Raw genomic sequence first — 19,109 nt, 5'->3', positions numbered from 1 at the left:
AAGGGCATTATATCGAAGTTTAACTGTAATAGAACTTAAAGGCATAAGAAAGTGATTTACAAACTTCTAGTTTAGAAATGTATGTTGTTAATTGTTCCAATGTGGTTATAGTATTACATTTGTAGGCGTTTGTAGCCTTAATATCAATTGCTCACACTTGTGATGCCACTTTGTAAAGACTGCTGTGCAGTCAACAAGCCTAGCTTTCTACTATAACTGTTAACGTCATTATTACCTACACGTATTTACAGTCTACACATGCATTAACTCGTAAACTGGATTTTCCATATGATAATCTTACGATAGAACGTGACATTTCCATGACGTCGGCAACAATACATACGGGCGGGGTTATGCAAACTTTCTGCAAACTAGCACAATAGTCTGATGGCAACAAAGACCTATGCCAAGTTCAGGCTGTTACTTCTATTGAACCGATCTTTCGTTAATATGTTACGAATATGAATTCTGTATCCACTATTCGTTTAATGTATCAATTGAAGTATTCGAAGACATATACACTGTAACAACAAGGAATAGTTTTCTATTTCGGTAAGGTTTAAAGGTGACCACTCTAGTTGAACACGAAATAATTGAATATATGTTCTCAACTTGAGTTATCACTCATAAGCTGACAAAATAGAAAACTATTCTTTAACTTACTCTTTGATATCAGACAATGTCTTTATTGTTTATTGCAGACATGGAAGTCCTGCCAATCACTTTTGTTCAAAACCGGGAAAGAAAATATCATGAGGCGGATATCCAGTTTTAATCCAAAGCTCGTCTCCAAGAACGCTGCTGCTACTGCGAAAAAAATCATTGCTCTTTACTCTGTCCTTCAGATCCGAGACGCCAGTATGGGGGCTTCAGCTTTCTATGTATGGGTAGGTTGAAGTTTATTAAATCTATAAACCAAAAGTATCGAAAACTAACCCATCAAAATCACGTCATGTAGGTAATTATAACCTGTTAATTCTCTTAATATGACATATGGAAATATATAATCACAGATGCATTATGTCATGGAAAACTGATGATAGAAAAACACAACAAACAATGCATAATGGTTTCCTACCTCGATATATCATGTATAGTATGGGATTCATGTTCATCGTGTAATCACTGAAAGCAAAAATGGTATCAAAAGTCAAAATGATCATTGACTTGATGCCTTTCATAGAATTTGTTCTAAGAATGAATAAAATATACAACTGCAAAAATACAAACGACATCCTTGAATGGTCTCCTTGTATCTTTTTATCTTTTATCTGTCCATCATAATCTTTAAGTGATGTTCATTGCTTATGAATTGCACTGATTGGATAGGTAGTGTAACACTACTACTGTCATACATTATCTATATAATAGATATGTTGATAACATGACGGGGAAATACAATATCGTGTTACATTCATGTGCACGAGTATCCTATTTCCATTATTTGGAGTCTCTCTTAAAATTTCGAGCATGATTCAATACACCAGAGTTCCGAATGACTGAAGCTTACGTCAACAATAGCACGTCAATCTGATCGTCTTTACTGCTGTTGTTGTTTTTATTTGGTATAATAAAATATTTGTTCTCCCCCGTAAAAGATAAGCGATCTCGAGGAAACAAAGAATTGTATTTCACAACAAATGGATAATACAACTACAAACTGGTGACGAGTTTAAGCATGACTATGCTTAGATTAATTGACTTATATGTAACTGGTGCATTCTCCCTCCTGTTCAATGTCATGTTTTTGTCTTATTCTAGGTCAAGGGAATGATAGGGGAGATTGAGACGATGGGAAAGCATGGACCCAGACCGGAGAGGGTGCGGTCGAATCGCCAACTAGCTCCCCGTTCTGCTGTTCTGTTGGACGATACCATTGAGAGGGCGGACACTATTATAATGATGATGTAACAGCGATACTCATGCTTACTGCCTCATTATTGTTATCTTTGTCGCAAATTACATCTTAATGATGGCTGCAATCAGCTTTGCGATCCTTTACGATGCTCCTTTTGCGTTGATACTTTGAAAACTTAAGAAATGTCAATGCTTTGTCAGTTTCTGTGCACTTTGCTTCTATTATGTATCTGTTTATAGAAAAAAGCGATCGTTGTATTTATTTGATCATTACTCAAGATTTATTATAGGTATAATTTTCCGTTTGGCAGCTATTTTATGTTTCAATATTTGTCGTCTGATTTGAATATCACACATGTTCAAGAATTTATCACATGGTCGCGTTATTTGATCGCGGATATTTTCTCTTCACAATAGTTTTAATATTTTTGTGGAACATCGTGAAATATGTAGGACATTTAAGGATTAAATTCTGTTTTGTTGAGGTTTATAGTGTATTAACATCAATGGGTCTGGAGACAAATTTTATGAACCGCGCATAAACCTCAACAAAACAGGATTCAAGCCTTATATTTACATTCAGTTATTGATAATTTTGGATCATTTTTAAATTATCGGTCTTGTGCAAGTCTAACACCACGGAAGGTACCGAAGCTTATGACGTTATCAATCACTGTGAGACTTCGTCCTGGTAAGATGAATACCTTGTTTGCAATGATTACAACGAATAAGCAAATTGAGATGTAAATTTGTTTGTTTTTTTCAATTTAAAACCTCTGAAAATAACCCAACAAATTGAAAACAATCTCTTAATAGAACTACTTCCCGCTACCTGAGTAATCAGGTTGATATTATGCTGATGCATTCATACGCTAACTGAAAAATTCATTGAAAAAAAATATGTTTAGTAGGTATATTGAGTCAAAGTTCAGTAGAAATGTAAATATATTGATATTATTATTCTCTTTATTACCTCCAAAGATGAAGATTACAAAGTAATGTGGAACATATATACAAAGTATTTGGTACATATATACACGAATATGCATTACATAAATATACACTTTATATATTAGGGATGTGTATATAAGGTGTAAAATAATAAAATATTTTAGAGTAATCCTAAAAAGTTTCAATATACAGATTGCAAATTGATTTGCACAAGCCAAGTAAATTATAATAAATTGTATTGATAAGTGGTATGTAATACTTATACATGAATATGTATATAAATCAATGTATCGTTGTATTTGTTAATACATGCAATAAAGACAGTTATTGTAACATACTAATTATAAACGCGGAAGATACATGTATGGGTCTGCATCACATAAGGGTGGGGGATATCCCTACCTGCGAGGTGTTACGGCCCCACATATGTATACTCCCATGCATCTTAATCTGTAGTATAGTTCATATAGTATCTCATGTGATATCTTTTGCTAAGTGCACATAACTTATAGAAAATTCTATATTAGATATGTATGTATTTAACTTTTAATCATAACTATTATATACATTAAGTATAATATAGTTTACACATCTTGTACACATAAATGATGGATTTTATCCTGAAATCATTCAACTCGTCCTCACTAATTTTGTAGGTTATATTTCCTCCAATCATTATGCGTAATATCTCAAGATCTGGGAGAGAGTGTAAATATACACTTAACAGTAAATCCTTGATATTAATTATACAGCACCATAGTTGGTCCCTCAACTCGGAAGTATAAGTACACTGTAGCACTAGATGTGTCATTGGATCTTGATATAAAAACCCACACTTATGACATAATTCCATGGTAGTCAAGCTACGGATGGTAACACCTATTGTCATTATATATTGTATACGTATATATTCTCTGTATTGAGGAAAACGAAGCGCTAGCTTCCATAAAGTATTAGGTTTGAGTTGGTTATGTATTTCTCGAAACCTTGTAAAATCATTATCAACTTTCATACGTTCCTTTAGATTGGGTCCCTCATATTTCATTGTGACGTCATACAGTAGTAGTAATATGTGAGATATCTTGATATATGTTATCGCCCACGTGTTTACACACAAACACGTGTGTATATTATGTCAGTGTTCACTCTTATTTTACAAAACAAATATAATCCTGTCATTTCAGTATTATATAATTCAAAATGTTTACTATATCTATGAAATATTGAATACTTCGATCGTTGTAACAACTTGCCTCCCTTATCTTAAGACAAATATTCAAAATCTAAAAAAAAAAGAGCTTGCTTTAATGAATGTATACCCTTATTGTTTGATTTGCGAAGTTCCAATACATATATACTGTGCAGAGTAAAAAAGAAACAGCCTAGAGAATACCAAAGTTTCTTTGATATAAAAACTGATGAAACCACGTATACCGGAAGGGTAAACGTCTTCTACTTCATCAGCATTGTAAATCTAGGTCAAATCCACTACTACAAAAGCGAGAATCGGGTTGGTAAACATGAAATCGCATGGCACAATAATACAAAACATGGAACTACATGTCACCCATTGGTTATGATCATAATTTGGGGATCATCATTATTTATGCTATCCTCAGGTTTTTTTTCCAGTTTACATGTTTATATTTAGAAATTGTGATTTATTGAAAGCAAATAGTTTCCGTTTTCCATGTGAACCTAAGAAACAGAAACCTTAAACAGAAACCTTAAACAGAAAGTAGACTTTCATAATGAACGATTATTGCTACTTTACTGTGAAATGTACCTCCTGTTCACACTGTGATGACATAGCAATGAGTGTTTGGGCTGTGATATATCAAACGAAGGGAGAGAACTCTTACGGAAAATTACAAGCATAACCGGTAGGGTAACTAGCATATACCAAGTATAATAAACATTAAGTCGTTGTCAATACACGACCAGCACATTGCGATCACATTGTCTTGCCTTTATGATCATGACTAGCTTAGAGTATTCTGTGTTCGGTGGATTGAAAAATGTTTTGTCCGATTGAACAGAAAAAAATGGACGGTTCTTTAGATCATGTTTGATATGTGTAAGGGTTTCATAAGACAATGATGCAAGATTTCAATTCATACAAAATATTTTGTATGCATTTTAAGATATGATAGTGAAGTATCAATATCGTTGACCTGACATGGTATATTTGACAATTATCTGTTTATTAATTAAATATATAACAATTTGTATATTATCGAAGTGTTTGTTTCTGTGTTTTCTTTTTGTCATTGGTCTACAAACATCAACACACAGAGAAATAAAAACATGCCAGTCCAGTTTACCTTTATATACTCAATAAAAGCTCTTATATGTCTAGGAAAATTGGGTTTTGAGTTATTTCCGGTTTAAAAACATGAATATGTTGGCTTTCTAACATAGAGATATTAAGGATCATTATATGTTTACGGAGTGAGAGAAACCGTGAAATTATAAGCACAAATATTTCTATTTGACAATTTCCTTCCCATAAATTACACATTTCAGCTATAATTTTTACCTGTCGTATATATTTAGTATTATAAGTTCGTTATAAATCTACCAACTACACCTCGGCATCATGTGTGGTGTTTTATTACAATAAATGTATGTTTGTAACAAATCAATAAATTTATAAATCGAACATCGTTTTTTAAGGATATATGGTACTTAGCTTTGACAAACCTGTCTTTTCATAATGAGTTCCAAACTTTTAGCGGTATTTGATAAAAACTAATAGCTAAATTATATGATATATACAATATAGCAATATATACAATACCATTATATGTGAAAACCCTCTGTGGTTCAAAAGTGAAATTAAAATTGACAGAAAATTTACTTTCAAAAATTCATGGTTTATAAAGGGATTACAATGTGTATACAACATTATTAAACATGATTGATCACTGTACCAGTTTGAAGAATTTCAAGATAAATATAATATTAATACTAATTTTTTGACAAAAAACTTTATAAGATATTTTGATATTTGCATTGATAACGGTTATTATGAATAGTAAGTTCATATCCTGTATACATTGTAAAAACCAAAGTTTTTACCTAGATAGTTTCGCAGACGGACCATAATTTCGGCCACAACGCTAATGCAATAGGAGTTACCTTCCCTTGTCACCCCAGTGGTGAAAAAGCTGGCTAAGCTTATAAGCCTATTGGTCTCTGTTAATACCGGGGCCATTTTTTTCTCATTAGATGGATTTCTTTCACTTGCCTTACTCATTGATTAGTTTTTGTGTCCAGATCTAAATCTGTTCACAATCTCTGAAATATTTCTCTTTATTTTCAGGATCTCGTTATAACACATTTGTAGATTTCCTTTTCTGATTTTCTCTATTCTGATCTAGTAAAATGCGAATATTGCAAAGTAATTTTACTTTCACCAAGTGTTCTTTATAGCGCACTCCGAATTTCCATCCCGTGTCCTTTATATATAGTTCTTAAAACTAATTTTGTACTCACAAATATACATACATCTCTGCTGGGACGTTTATCCTGTAGATGCATGTAGTCCTGTGGTTTAAAGCTTTCAGTTTTTTTGCTGGTTGAGATCCTGTGTTTTTTTAATTTCCCCAGAACGGACCGCTGATATTTCCTTCAAACCAGGTATAACTGTATTTCCGTTCGTTTTCATCTACACATATTTTTTTTCTTCTTCTCATCCTTCTCCAACGGGTTGTGCTTGATCCTTTACTCACCAATAATCCCATCATTTAACGCTAATATTATGTCCTGTTCCTTTTTTTAATCTTATCATCTGTTTCTGTAATGTTGTTGTATCTTCCTTAAACATGTCCTCACTACTCCCGTCTTATGACAGACGGTTTCTATGCATAAGGGGGAGGTAAGTACCTGCCTACTCACGGCAGCGTGTTACTATGTAACCAAATAAACTGTGTTAATACATAATATCTCGAATTGTGGTGCTATCTGATATCTCGAACTTTGTTGATACCTGATATCTCGAACTGTGTTGATATCTGATATCTCGAACTGTGTTGATATCTGATATCTCGAACTTTGTTGATATTTTTGATATTACGAACTGTATTGATACCTGTATCACAAACTGTGACGATACCTGACATCACGGATAGTGTTGATACCTTTTATCACGAATTGCGTTGATACTTGATATCACCAATGAAATGATACCTGGTATTTCGAACTTTGTAGATACATGATATTACGATCTGTGTCGAAACTTGATATCAGGGATTCGGTTTACATATAACTCTTTTGAAATTTAATATTTTCCCCTCTAGCATCGCTAGTTAGGCTCTGCTACGGAAACTAATTATTTTCGTTGCATTATGTTAAGGATTTCTTGTTAGTACTCGGCGCCTGTTTTATGTACGTATTAGTGCCTAGGATATTCCGGAATTATTTGAGACAACACAGTAACGTGTATTGCCATACACAGTAACACTATACTTCTATGGAATATGGATATTTCTTATTTTTAAATTCCAATTACCTGTACTCCAAGTTCTGTATATAATTCTAAAATAATATATAGTAAAACTAATCTAGGAGGAATTTTTGATGTATATTAATGTTGTACATAAAGAATTGTAGATAATGCGACCACAAGTCTCTTAAGATAATGATAGGTAAAATAAAACATATATACCACAGCGCCAACATATATATTTTCATAAAGGTTTAATACCTTGTCGTAATATTATTATTAGTACGAAAGAAAATGTTAAACCTACGGTAGCAATAACTGTGAATTTGAACGGTTTACGATTTAACACTAACATATTTTCTGAATATTATAGCGATTTTTTTTATATTCACTGACACTGACATTAACGTTAACTTGAATAAATAAATTCTGTATCAATTTATTTTCTTTTTCTTACTCAAAATGATTTTAATGAAAATAGTACTGCCTTAGATTCAACATTGATTCCTATCAAACAACGCATCATGGACGAGAAAAATACGTTACAGATGTATTGGAGGGTAAAAATAAACGTTTTTTTACAGACGTGCCATTAAGCCTAGGAAGTTTGACAAAAATTATCTATACAAATAATAGTATGTTATTGACTTTACGGATAACTACAAAAAGCAATAACATATTGTTGTGGAGTAGGCGCTTAGCATACAGCGTTTTATTAAAACACGGACTACTGTCAGGATAAAACCATATCTAAAAGAAATTTCTGTATCCGCTAAACAAACACAACAATAGGATAATACTATTACCTTTTAATTTGACAGTATATTTACTTTGACCTGAATACATATCGCCTTAATGCTTTGTGATGTAAACACTTATTATAAAATTATTAAAACATAATACACAAGTAAACTTCTCTAAAGCATTCAGTTTAAAATAATTCATGTTAAACTAAATAAGTATAAAATCGACCATTGACTCACTAACATCTTTAACATAAGTTCGTAGCAATTTATTCGGAGTAAAATCTATTATCAGCGTTACTTTCTGTAGTGAAATCTATCAGCAGCGTTAATTTCTGTGTGAAATCTATCATCGGTGTTAATTTCGGTGTGAAATATATCATCGGTGTTAATTTCTGTGTATAATCTATCATCGGTGTTAATTTCTGTGTATAATCTATCATTGGTGTTAATTTCGGTGTATAATCTATCATCGGTGTTAATTTCGGTGTATAATCTATCATTGGTGTTAATTTCGGTATGAAATATCTCATCAGTATTAAGGATGGCATTGTCTGCAGTTGTTAATAAATGTTAACACTGTGTAAACGGAGACGTTTACATCGGTAACCATGGGAAGTGCACCGTCGAAGGAAGAGGACCCCGAGGTAAGCTCTAAACAACTGGTAATTTTTTTAATACTGTTTTTAATTTTAAAAGTATGTGAATATGTTGTCAATCTTTGAGTAAACTCAGTTTTCTAAAATTATTTTTTATATATACAGAAATATTCATTGTTTTTATGGAACAATTAAACATATCATCTGAGGATATTCTTACACAGCTATGCGATTTAACAAAGAAAATATTTATTCTTGCCGTAGTAGTTAAATATATGTTCGAAAAGAGTTAACATTTTACGTGAGTACATATTATATACAGTATACCACTTTATTACATATTTACTGTCCTACACACTAAGAAAGCATTTGTTATACACATTATATTGCTGAAAACATGTTTTTTCTCTCTCATTTATACAGGTATAACCGTATATGGGTTTATTTTGATAGTTTGTAGGACAAAAATATTTCAATCATGATACAGTTGTTGATAAAATCAAAAGCAGACTAGCCGAAACAATACCATCTCCTAAAAATTATATCGATGTTACAGCTTTATGTAATTGTAGCATGAATAATTTTTCTAAAAACTTTTATACATATCACCAAGGTGTCTGAGCTGGCCATTGAGGAGGGTACGATCACACAGGACGAGTACCCTCAAGCCCTACCACCCAGAACAACTAAACTACAGGTCACCAAAAGTGTCGACTTCAAAACTATTGACAAGTTTGCGAGCAATGTAAGTTTGAAGACGATTCGAAGATTGTGTCATGGTACTGGCCCTTAAGAAAAAACAACATGATAATAAATAATGTCAGCAGGATTGTCATAATCATATGAAACTATGCCGAAAGGATAACCAAAAAATAGCCCTCTTTGGAATACTTAAAAAAAATAACAACTTGTATTTACATTTTCTCCGCAAGTTCCTCTATAAGCATTGCCAAAAGGAGTTGCGTTTATTGGGCTATGAACGCACTTCGATCAGTGTCATTTTGAAGCTTCTACTTCCGCTTCGAATAAGGTGAGAGAAAGAAAAGTTATGACAAACATTTTTGTGACTTAAGCTGTTCCAGGAATCTCGTTTGCACTGACAACACCAACACTTCAATTTCGAAAATATACGGAATATCTATATTTATATTAATAATAACTATAAAGAATAGAATACAGATACATGTATTGAACAGCATTTCATCAACAGTAAACTACTGCGTTCAATCCTTATGTATTTTCTTAGAAAATGATTTTGTTTTACTTTTACACCACTAAACTATTTACAACAGGTGCCGCCAACGCTTTTGTTTGGATCGTTTTGGGATCTGATAGAACACCTGGTGATGGCGGTTAACTTTGATGTCCTAGACGACATGTATCGCGCCAGGGCGTTATTTAGCTGGATGACTTCTTACAACGTCAACAACATAGACACTGATGTCATTCCGCCGGAAGACTCTCCGCTGGACTACTTTACTAAAATCAGATGGGACTTCGGGGACCATGCACATTTGTTATACGCCTTATGTCTGTGAGTCTTTAAAAAGGAAATAATTTGCATTAACTGGTCGCCTTAAGTTAATATACATGACATGCAATAAGAAGATATTAGTGGACATCAAGATAAACTTTATTGCATTAAGAAGTCCCGTACCACTGCCAAAAATGTTACTACTCATTGCAAACTATTTTTTTAGTCATGACTGTATATATCATAAACAATTTATAACAGCCAATCAAACTTTGTGGGACTTTAACGAAAAAATGATGAAGATAAAATGAATGAATTATAATCCATAACAGTGTTCTGAGTGTAAAATTCAGCAGGACTAGCTCGTAATTCGAAGCCTTAAAGTGTAATTCAGATGTTATACCATCCTCCAAACGACTGAACTATCTGGTCAACGGAAATGGCCCAAATGTTCAACGGTTATATCCAAATCAAAATTAAGGGGAGGTAACTGCTGATACGAAAAACCAGAGCACAATTTGGCAGGGGGCCATATTCATGGAATTTTCGTTTCGCAGAAGAAATATTTGTTAATTTTGAATTTAAATATATATTCCAGAATGGCTAAGCTACCATGTGTCATAATCAATGGGGTGACTAAACACGGCGGATACAATATCGGAGATCCGATCGACAAGAAACTCCACGGCTCAAGATGGAACGCAGTTTTGATTAATGGCGAATGGCGTCTTATTGACGTTTACTGGGCAATTTCTACCGTAGACGATGGGGGCAAGCACGACAAAATTTACGTCGATTTTGACGGCAACATCAACGTGCACTCAACCGTCAAAGACAATGAAAGTGTTCAACGAATGAACGAAGCATTTTTCATTGCTGATCCTGAGAATCTGATCTATACTCATTTCCCAGATGACCCACAGTGGCAGCTTCTGTCTCAGCCCATCACACTAAAGCAGTTTGAACGACAAACCTATATCCGAGAGAGATTTCACGACATGGGGATAGCTTTGCCTCAAAAACTACAAGATAAACCCTGCGTGTTACTCTCAAAAGGAAAACCGGTTCAGATACCACTTGATCTACCGGAAAAAAGAAGCAAGGATTTTAGATTCAAATACACACTTGTGCAAACCGCAGGCCTTCATTCGGAAGACAACAGACCGAAACCTGCACTAGAACGATTCGTTATGATGCAACATGCTCTCGATAGAGTTCAATTTACCCTGCATTTTCCATGGGAAGGTATGTTTCGATTTGATGTATTTGGTACAGATGTTACAAGGTCGGAACTGTTCAGTCTGATTATCTCGTATGCAATAAAGTGCAAAGAAGCAACTCCAAACTGTCAGGCTCTTCCAGATATACCGATGTTGGGATGGGGCCCAAATCCAGTGGCATCAGCTGTCGGTCTTACTCCAACGACATCTATCGGGGCAATCATCAGCACAGACACAGGGACGGTTGCCATCAAGTTGAAAACGAAGGGGATAACAAAACTAACACACACAATGAAGAGCCTACAGGTTGAGGAGGCAACTCTAAGTCGTTATGCCGTTTCTGAGACTGGCAAAGACACATGCACAATCAGCGTCCGAATTCCAACGAATGGAGAGTACGGACTAAACATATATGCAAACTCAAAGGAAAAGGACAAGAGGAAAAATCAGAACAAAAATCTTCTGAGTTTCCTAATACGATGCGATATGAAGACTGAAGCTGAAACATCACCATTTCCAAACGTGTTAGGGAATCAAGTCGGAATGAAGTCAGGTGCAACTGAACTCGGTGTCGTGCAACAGGGCGATAACTGCGATAGAAAGGTCGCTGTTAACGGCAAAATTACATTGCAATTCGCTGTGGCAGAGGATGCCTCCCTACATTTTGAACTCCACAGCAACAATCCACAAGGTAAAAACACTATGGCAGGAGTAGAAAAGAGAGTGGACAACATGTGTGACTATGTTATGGAACTTCCTGTTGCTGGAATGTATGCGGTGAATGTTTTTGGGACACGGAATGTGGAAAACGCTACCATAACAGAGGTATATAGCTGTATAATACAATCAGAGGGAAATGGTACCGCCGCCACTATTACCGACAACAACAAACCTGGCCTTAACAAGAACAAAGGAAAATTCAAAACACTTGACGACAGTAAACACGGGTTTAATAAGACCATCTACACAACAACTGGCTCTGTTAAGGTGCCAATGCCTGTCATTGCTGGAGAGGTGTTTCCATCGTTGAAGCGAACTGATGCGACTGACGAAGGGGACAGTGTTACAGCCACAGTACTTGTATCCGATGGAAATCAGCTGGAAATTAGAATGAAAGTATCCGGTGATTACTTACTGGATCTGTTTTCAAAGGAAAGCACAGGAAATATCAAAACAATTGGGAGATACACCATCACCTATGACTCTGGGTCTGACACTGATTCTGAAGAACAGTTAGAAGAGACAGCAGCTGAAGAAGAGGGTCATGTTCTTGCATCGGGAGCGCTGCTGAAAATTGGAAAAACAAACCAGACTGTAACGAAACCAAAGAAAAAACAGACTAAATCGCCTCCACCAAAAGAAGGTAATACATATAAAAGTATAGCTTAATACATGAAAAATAGATAATTCTTTTAAGCGTTGAAGAAATAATTTTCACCATATGCTTATATCAAGCACAGTATAAACTACTATATTTGTACATTTGTGACATGTGACAAGTGTAATGGCACCCAATGTGTCTCCACAACGAACAATGCGATGGTGTCATGAATTCAACGGAAAAGTTAAATATAGGTACTGGTATATATTTGATGAAAATATTCCAGTAAACCTCATTATTTGAAGTACGAAGTAAAATGCAACCAAATTTCTGGTTATCTTAATTTCACTGCGGCTCGTTTCCTAAACATGTGTAAAGGGTATTAGTTTGAGATGTTTGACATGCATGGCCGGAATTTCTAGAACTTACAGACGTAAGTACGGTTTTCCTGTCACTCATGTTATTCTTCACACATACCCCTTTTAACCGCAGTTCTTTCCTTTTCTACGCCAAGTCTGAAGTTCATTGAGTATTTCTGTCTGTATTTCAGTGCCCAAAAAACCACCACAAAAAGTTGAACCTATGCGGAAACCTCCAACGAAGAAGGATTTTGATCAGTTAGTGAAGTTTCTAAATCGCCAGTATAAAACAAAGCCTATTCCAGCTGATGTTGGTCTTGATGCCTGGTTCGACGCCAAAGACAAAGAAAAGGCTGTGGAAGGTATTTTATGTTTGTCAAAAACGCTATGAGATATATATACAATGTTTACTTTAAAATGTACATAATGTGTGACTTTGCATTTGCCCAATGGTTTTATAAATTTGCTGTTAATAAAGCACTTTTTTTTATGTATGAGTTTAAGATTTCAATTAGAAGGCATAAGATGATGTTCATTAAAATATACGTACAGCATATATTAATGATTTCTAAACTATCTATAGAGGGCATGAGTTAGTTTCTTCGTTTTTTGCAAATCACTATGGAAGTTTTGAGTCTAAGTTTACTCAATAAACGCACTGGCTCTGCCAGTTGCTCAAGCAATTCATTATCCAAATTTCTTACTAACATTCCCATAACATTGAAATCAAGGTAAGAGTCGTATTTTGACGCTGTAAACTCCAACAGTAGAATAGGCCGTGGATTTTCATATAACTCATAAGATCTTTTCAGCAATCTTTTACATACTGTACTTAACAAATTGCTTCTATCAGAACATTTGTATGGCGAGCCAACTTAACATTTATTCAAGGAGCAATGTCGATCCTGTATTTCATCGAATTATATAAGATATCTTATATAGCATATGATATATCTTATATACTATATAAGATATCTTATATCGTATATAAGATATCTTATATCGTATATAAGATATCTTATATCGTATATAAGATATCTTATATTCTATATGAGATATCTTATATAGAAATTAAATGAGATGCTATATAAGATATCTTATATGATATATAAGATATCTTATATCGTATATAAGATATCTCATTTAATTTTCTATATAAGATATCTTATATAATATATAAGATAACTCATATAGCTATATAAGATATCTTATATAATTAAAGTCTCGTTACTAAATAAGATATCTTATATAGGAACGAGATTTTAACAAAATGTCGAAAATGAAGTCTCCCCGTCCGGAATATCTCGAGTATTATGTCTGAGCCCACTTCAAGAGTGCGGGAAATGGCAGCCTCTGCTTTGGCCGCTATAAGAGAGACAAGGCGAGCTAGGCCTAGGGAAAATACAGCATCCCTACCATCCCTCTCCGCCATTGCGCCCAATGCAATCCTGAATGTGCTCCGAATGATTCTCGAGGGACAAATTAGTTTCTGGTTTTTAATGCCACGAAATCTCATTCTATATCAGATATCTTATATAGCAACGAGATTTCAATTATATAGGATATCTTATATAGCTATATGAGATATCTTATATATTATATGAGATATCTTATATAGAAAATTAAATGAGATATCTTATATGCGATATAAGATATCTTATATAGTATATATGATATCGTATATACTTATATAAGATATCTCATTTAATTTCTATATGAGATATCTCATATAGGATATAAGATATCTAATATAGGATATAAGATATCTAATATATTATATAAGATATCTCATATAGTATATAAGATATCTTATATACGATGTAAGATATCTTATATATTATATGAGATATCTTATATAATACATCAGATATCTTATATCCTATATGAGATAAATTATAAACTATTGCCTTAAATGAATAGCTTTTAAAACGGGTCTGGCCGAATGTCATATCATAACATGTATGAAAGATGTCGAACGCTGACGGACAAACTTACACAGGTTTCGAGAGATGCAGGTTGATGAAGCAAGTTAAACTGTTGCCATCATAGTTTCATTGAGGATAGTTTCATTTCCTTGCGCGATAGCACATGACATTATGTCAAAGACGAAGCACACGATGCGTATCCTTCTAGAACACCTTGGGTTCTTGTTGTAATTTTCGTGTACGGCTTTCCGAATTATGGTAACGATATTAAAGTTTAGTACAGTTACACCCTTGTTACTTTTATCTTTTCACCTTCAGCCAGCAGTTTAGGATATCTTCAGAAATAAAAAAGGACAAACTTTACATTTTTGTATTCTTTTGTTTCGAGATGAATGATAGACATGTTCATGCATGAAGTTTTACAAGCTCAAATTTAAAACTTTCCTGCTTCAATACTTGGCCTTTATATATAACCAATTACAGTGTAGACCTTTCATAACTCTAATTATATATCTATTGTCAACACCTCTATATACATAGATGCTAGTGTGTAAATGAATTCCTTTGTACCTACACTAAGTGTCTTTTCATCGCTTTGTTTTAGATATAACTAAAGCGTGTAGCTTCAGAAAAGCTGTTATGCTTGAAGAGGCTATAGAGCGAGCAGTGGAGGTTAAAGCTGTCAGTGATGAGAGAACAAACTTGGATATGCAGATACGAATGGCGGCTAGGGTTCTCAAGACAGTGACCAGAGTGGAGAAAGATTTGATTGAGTGCTATGGCTTGCATTTGAAGTCGATGTCAGAAATAAAGCGTTATCAGTCACCTCCCCCTGGCGTGCATCACGTGGTTGCCGCAACATTTCTTCTACTAGGGGAGGATATAGAGGACTTGAAAGTGAGTTTGGGTTATTACCTAATATGGTCTCTTGATATGGTAAAATGACGTGACAAGTAATAGTTTAGTGCTTCTCACTCATTAGGAGATGTATATGATATTCTGTTTTGTTCTTATTATTGTTGTGATAGTGTTGTATTTCCACGTTAACCAAGCGCGAGCATGCATTGATTTGTCTATCCGATGTGATATTTGTAGTATCCAATTGTTTTGTCATTTATGTTGTTTGAAATGGACGCATATATCCCATACAGCTGTGAAATACAAAGAAACAGTCCACTGCATTCACAAATCTTCCACATCACATTTTGATAAACGGTTTATAAAGGTTTTCATATTGCCCTAAGCTACCGTTCCGATAGATGACCGTGGGTAGTGGTTTCTATATTAGCATTTTCATATCTCATTTCCATTAGAAATGGTCCCTGTGTAGACGACTGCTTTCCCAGATGGGAAATCAGTTTGTGTTCCGTAGAATGGCTAAGCTGGATCCTACGTCACTACAACCTCTAGTGATTGAAACCGTCAACCGTATTCTCCAGCCTTTTACCGCTGTACAGATCAGAGAAGCGAGTATGGAGGCAGCCACTCTTCACGCATGGGTGAGTGGTATATATAATTCTTCATTTAATTAATTATATTTAAGGATCCCTGTACCACTGCACAAACTGTTACTACGCTTTAGAAACTATTTTCCTGGCATGAATCAAATTTTTGAAAATCATTTCTGAAAGGAAAACCATGCCGTGAGGGACTTTTAAGAAAAATAATTAAGATGAAACGAACAAAACAAAATCAATAGCACTGTCATGTGTGTAAAAAAGTTCAAAGGGGCTAAACCTGGATTCGAACCTTGGATTTCATATTGTTATACTACATACTCTTTCTCTAGCCGACTGAGCCACCTAGTCAACGGAAGTCCTCTCGCCCAAAAGTGTTACAGTTATATCCAAAACTACATTAAGGGGAGATTACAGAATAAATGAAATCACAGTGAAGTGGGAAAGGCATCCTTAACAAACAAATAAATAATATTGGCTGAGGGTTAGCGTGACGATACCCGAGATTTTTACTTTGTTTTACCGGTGTTAATGTGTTTAAATATCACATTTCGTTATCATCTGGAAGAAACCGACTTATATCCCTCAACACACCTCTTACTCGGTGTCTACACTTAATCCTTATCTGTTGCATACATCTTTACTGTGCATTCTGTATATGGCGCGGATACTTAAAGTTGTAATGATGTCTCATTTGTAAAAATTTAAGATGCCATAATGATTAATGAAAGACTTGATTATGCCACATGGTTTGATACCGAAATACCATGTGTTTCCTTATACTTATCGCAAACTATTGTCAATTTCGTTGTACTGCAATATCACACCACATACTATTATAGCCTTGGTAGGTCAGGTAGGTATTTTAACAAAGTATCCCTTAACCTATTTTCCTGTTTCAGATCATGAGAGTTGTGAGAGAAAATGAGAATAAAGAAGACCCGAGTCCATCGCGGCATTCTCATATTCCTCCGAGGTCCTCCACCATGCAAGAATGAATACCTCAACAGACAACGGACGTTTGATTGACTTTAATGTTTATTAAGTACACTGAGCATTCAATTGATGGTCAATGATTAACAATGACACTTATTTATTTACAAAGATTTATACAAATAATGAAACAGACATTTTAAACTTTATTTCATGTTCAGATGATCATTCATGTATGTCAGATAGGAAACTCGGGACATAGATAAAAGATAGGAATTTATTCATTTTGAAAAAAACAAAATATCACAAATGTTTTATGAAAGTGTCAAAACACAAAAATACAACAAGATATATTTTCTTATTAAGATTGTAGTAACTTCAAAGTGTGATACACTTCTTACCTTTCTTTTGTAGTTAAATATTTCATCTTTGTTTAGAAATGTAAAATATAATAAATATATGTTTTATAAAAATAACAACATTCATCACAGGTATCTGTATACTCTATATATTAAAATGAAAATAAAAATCATGTTTAATGTTTTCTATAGTTATTACATTTTTAGAAGTGATATAAAAGATTATTTCAACATATTATATATTTCATCAAGAGAAATACAAAGTTATCAATCTAATAAATGACCAATAGGAATAGAGATCATCGTTTCTTGTCAGGACCTGGTTGAAACAAGCATAAAATAAAGAATGTTTGTATCAACTGAATTTTACCAAATAATGTTAAACTATAAATAATGTCTAATAAGAATATGGTTTTGATTCATTGAAAATATATATTACCAGAACAGCAAATGGGCCAAAAGATTTCCTCTGGCTTGCTTCCAACAGATGATCATACGTATATATCACGTGATCTCGTACATCTTAACACCTTTTTGTGCATACCCTCTACCTGTTCACTGCTTGATGAAAGTGGCAGAGTACATATCGTACCAGTCATCGAAACATCACATATGATCGCTTAACTGGTTGCTTAATGAACCTGTATAAATAGACATATCTAACTAACCAGAAGAAAATATTTCAAAGTAGTATGTTCATAACACGAACTCATCATAGATCACATTGGCATAGAAAAGAAAGTTGCTATGTGAAGATAGCCCCGCTTCTACAGGGCCCCAAACATAAGTCGCCTTTTACGACATGTAGAGGGATTCAGCAGGCCGATTCTTGTCTCAAACCTGCAGTAGTAATAGGATGGAGTAAAAAAACATTTGTTTAATCCAGGGACTACAGGTCGCACGACATTAACTGTAAAACGTATTACTCTTTTCAGATGAAATGCAAAGCTATAGTTTTTTTTATTATATACAAAATTTATTATACAATTTAATCAAATACTTGTATACTATCTACGTTACACTCAAGGGATCTCGGGATTTAAACTCGACATGAAACAATTTAAAGAAAAAATACAGATATAAAAACTAAAATATTACCAGCAGAACCTTCCACAAAATCTCGAGCGGTCAAGGTATCGAACGCCATGATGTAAAACACGGATAAATGTCTTAATCATGGTTTAAACTGCAATCAAGAAGCTTAAAAGTAAGGTAGCTTGAAAGGAGGTACTGATGTCAATTTCATAAATATATTATAAAGAAACAATTGCCCTTATGTTAATACAAAAACTGTAACGCAGATTTATATTGGTCATACGTCTTTAAGTATCAGTCTTTAAATACACAAACGTGCTGATAATTATGTTCTGTGACAATGACATTACTATTGGAGAAAATGAACATCGAAGTTCATTGTGTGTTGATATTATTTATCGATAAATTAAGATGTTATGATTTTCCGCT

The 19,109-nt window shown here is 34.0% G+C and overlaps 1 protein-coding gene across 1 annotated transcript; it reads left to right on the top strand.

Annotated features, from left to right (window-relative positions):
* Nucleotides 1-8,609: 8,609 nt before the first annotated feature.
* LOC110442821 lies at nt 8,610-17,668 on the top strand. The gene is made up of 8 exons (XM_021486630.1): nt 8,610-8,645; nt 9,211-9,342; nt 9,890-10,131; nt 10,670-12,654; nt 13,163-13,333; nt 15,501-15,793; nt 16,210-16,395; nt 17,256-17,668. The coding sequence occupies exons 1-8, from the start codon at nt 8,610-8,612 to the stop codon at nt 17,349-17,351; spliced, it is 3,141 nt and encodes a 1,046-aa protein (XP_021342305.1). The 3' UTR covers nt 17,352-17,668.
* Nucleotides 17,669-19,109: the final 1,441 nt, after the last annotated feature.

Source organism: Mizuhopecten yessoensis, unplaced genomic scaffold (genome assembly GCF_002113885.1).
Source record: "Mizuhopecten yessoensis strain PY_sf001 unplaced genomic scaffold, ASM211388v2 scaffold716301, whole genome shotgun sequence".
NCBI lineage: Eukaryota > Metazoa > Mollusca > Bivalvia > Pectinida > Pectinidae > Mizuhopecten > Mizuhopecten yessoensis.
The sequence above is the reverse complement of the archived record's forward strand: the minus strand, read 5'-3'. Positions and strand labels throughout refer to the sequence as shown.